Source organism: Orycteropus afer, unplaced genomic scaffold, assembly GCF_000298275.1.
Source record: "Orycteropus afer afer isolate SDZICR_OR568_19922 unplaced genomic scaffold, OryAfe1.0 scaffold00042, whole genome shotgun sequence".
Classification (NCBI taxonomy): domain Eukaryota; kingdom Metazoa; phylum Chordata; class Mammalia; order Tubulidentata; family Orycteropodidae; genus Orycteropus; species Orycteropus afer.
In genome coordinates this window covers 8,637,972-8,641,296 of record NW_006921629.1, presented here as the reverse complement: position 1 = coordinate 8,641,296, position 3,325 = coordinate 8,637,972, and the positions used below count along the sequence as shown (strand labels likewise).

Sequence of the window (3,325 nt, the reverse complement as noted above, 5' to 3'; positions counted from 1 at the left end):
AAAAGTGAGGTACAGAAAGGTTAAGATTTATGATAGAATGAGAACGAAGAATACACAGCATCTTGAAGTTGTGAAGTGTATTTGTGCCAAAGCATTATTAAGGGCTACTATTGTAACTGTAAGGAGCGCTAGTGGTATAGTGGTTAAAGCATTTGGCTGCTAACCAAAAAGTCAATGGTTCAAACCCACTGGCTACTCTGCAGAAGGATGAGGCAGTCTATTTCTGCAAAGATTTACAGCCTTGGAAACACAATGGGGGTCGCTACGAGAATCAACTTGACGGCATGAGTTTGGTTTGGCTTGGTATTCCAACTGTAAGCCGCTCTGGTGGCACTGTGGCTAAAGTATTGGTCTGCTAACCAAAAGGTCAGGTTAGCTTCCATAAAGATTTACAGCCATGGAAACTCTATACGGCAGTTCTACACCCTGGAGGGTCGCTATGAGTCAGAATTGACTGGGTGGCAGTGGGTATTCTACCTGTACTCCCCTTCAGCATGAAGGTAACAAGAAAAAAAAGAAAAGGTTTAGCTAGAGTGGCACAGCTACACAAACCATGGAAAATATAAAAGACACAACAAACCCTTTAAAATGTGCTTATCATGAGAGAAGTAGGAGGGGCAATAAGCATCTATATCAACCGTCTTCCTCATTCCATACCTACACAAACCCACACACCCATTTTACAGAAAGCTTAGTACCTTATCATTCCTGTGACTTGATTTTTTCACATCTTGCTGCTAGTGGATAGAGACTAAGAAGCGGAAAGGGGAGGAGGCATAATATCTCTATGATCTCACCTTGTCCCTGATCTCTATGATCTCACTCTGCAAATATTTATGAATAATATTGGAAAGTTTCCAAACCCTGGTTTCTTGTGTGTCACTTCCTTCCATTATCCTTGAAAGATGCCTCCCAAGTCTACATTTGACTCAGTCAATGTGCACTATCCATAAAAATCCTACTATAATCCTGTGCCAGGTAAGGGGAACATCTCTTTGCCTAACCTTCTCCTCCAATGCATGCCCCCCATCCATCTGCTCTGTGAGGGCAAAGTACAAGTATGGATTTTGAGGGTCATCTTCCCCCCACCCCCCGTACATCTCAAAGGATGTTCTGACAGAATCCTTTAGATCAAAAGGGAGGATTTCTTCTTTAATCGACTTAGCACCAACAGATATACTTGACTCATCTGCCACTTAATGGCTGAGAACATTTTAGCATTAATGTGGGTCTTTATTTATCTGCAAAGTGAGCATTAGATGATTACAAAGGATCTTTCCAACTCTCAGATTCTATGATGTTACATACTGACTTGCTTTTTAAGAAATCAGGAGAGAACACTTGAAAAAAGAAAGTTTTGAAACCTAGTTCTAGAAAAAAGGTCAATTCAAGAAATACAGCAAAACTAACAAACTTTTGAAAGAAGAAAAACAGCAGAATGTTCCTACAGCCTAAACTCTTAATCTCAATTGTGTTGAGGTTCCACTGGGTGCTTTAAGACACAATCTTGAAATATGTCCTATTTACCTAACACAATATGCTCCATTTCATAGGCATACTTATAGAGCAAATATTTATAGAATAAATACTGTTGACACATAAAATCTAGGTTAAGTATAAAACTTAAAAACCTAGTAAACAAGCAATTGAGTAAACAACACTTATCTAAGGACTGTGTGTATTCTATGTATCACCAAAGCCATTTTGCGAAAATACAAAGAAGGAAATGGAACACAGTCCCAAAGTTACCACAGCAGGATCACAGTGATGCTGGTGACATGCAGTCAGGTCTTAGGATACACAGTCCGGTCTTAGGGAGTTACTCACCACTGCCATCGAGTCAATTCCAACTCATAGTGAACCCCACTGGGTTTCCAAGGCTGTAATCTTTACAGAAGTATATTGCCTCATCTCCCTCCCACAGAACAGCTGGTAGGTTTGAACCTCCAACCTTCTGCTTAGCAGTCAAATGCCTTACCCACTCTACCACCAGAGCTCCTTATATAAGGAAGTTACCAAATTATATATAATTCAAACACACATAAAGCCAAGTATTTTTTTTACAACTATATCCATAAATAACCAATTAAAATATTATAATAGAGATATTAAATGCCTATGCCATTAGCTCAGAAGGAAGGTTGGGCAATCTACTTCTGTAGTGATACTGCCTCGGAAACCCAAGGAGGGGTCGTTATGAGTCGGGTCCGACTCGATGGCACATAACAACAACAACAACAACAACGACAACAATAACAACAACAACATGCCATTAGCTGCAAATTTGAGGTTGGGTGTAGATCTGGAGGGAGCTCTGGTGGCGTGGTGCCTAAGGCATTTGGCTGCCAACCAGAAGCCTGGCGGTTCAAACCCACCAGCCAGCCACTCCTCGGAAGGAAGACAGGGCAATCTACTTAGTGATACTGCCTCGAAACCCAAGGAGGGGTCGCTATGAGTTGATCTGCCTTGATGGCACTAAATTTTTTTTTTTTTAGTCGATCTGGAAAGATTCTAGATTCTTGGGGCGAGGTGGTTTTTTTAGAAACATCTTAAAGAAAGATGGGTAAAGCTGTATTATTCAGAAAAAGGGACGTGGGGACTCTGGAGCACTCTAATCAGAGGAAATAACTTACGTAAAGATGCAGGATAGGAGTCTTATATAAGTGCTGAGCAACAGCCATGAGGCTAATGAGGCCAAGGTACCAGGGCAAGCACACAGGGCTGCGGGGGAGTAGTGAAAGTCAGGCTAGGAAAACAGTAGGGTATGAAAGAAGCTGGGCGAAGTCTTTCTTGGCTATCCGGGGCTTACAGCAATGACTGTATTTTGTTCATTTATTTATTTGCTTGCTTGTTTGTTTGTTTGTTTGTTTGAACAGAAAAGTGGCAGTGGGTAGAAAGCAGACTGGTCTTGAGAGGAGAGAGATGGAAGCAAAAAGCCCAAGTAGGAAATTTTACAATGGTCCAAGCGAAAGGTAGTTAAGTCTAAAGTGAGATAGTAGCAACTGCTGTGGGAAAGATGGAAGATAAAACAGAGACTAATAGCATCTGATAAATGTTGGGTTCTGAGAAAGAAAGGAATCAAAGACCACCTTTAGCCTGAGCAAGTGGACTGATGATGACAATATTAACTGAGAAAGAAATTAAGTTTTAGAAGAATAACTGAGCAGAGAGGAGCATGCTTTTTCTCTGAGGCATGTCGAGTGTGAGGTATCTGCAGAATATGTAGACAGAGATACCCAAAAAGGAATTTAGAAATGCAAGCCTGAAGCTTTTGAAAAAGGGCATTCTTTTTTTTTTTTTTTAATTTTATTTTGATTTGGGTGAA

The 3,325-nt window shown here is 40.7% G+C and overlaps 1 protein-coding gene across 1 annotated transcript in view; it reads right to left on the bottom strand.

The window, feature by feature from the left end:
- The window catches only part of CPD (carboxypeptidase D), an 87,102-nt gene that overhangs the window by 41,161 nt on the left and 42,616 nt on the right, over positions 1–3,325 (bottom strand). The window contains exon 2 of the mRNA XM_007937561.1: positions 1,528–1,631. Coding sequence (XP_007935752.1) covers positions 1,528–1,631 — 104 coding nt within the window. The remainder of the gene's footprint in view (positions 1–1,527; positions 1,632–3,325) is intronic.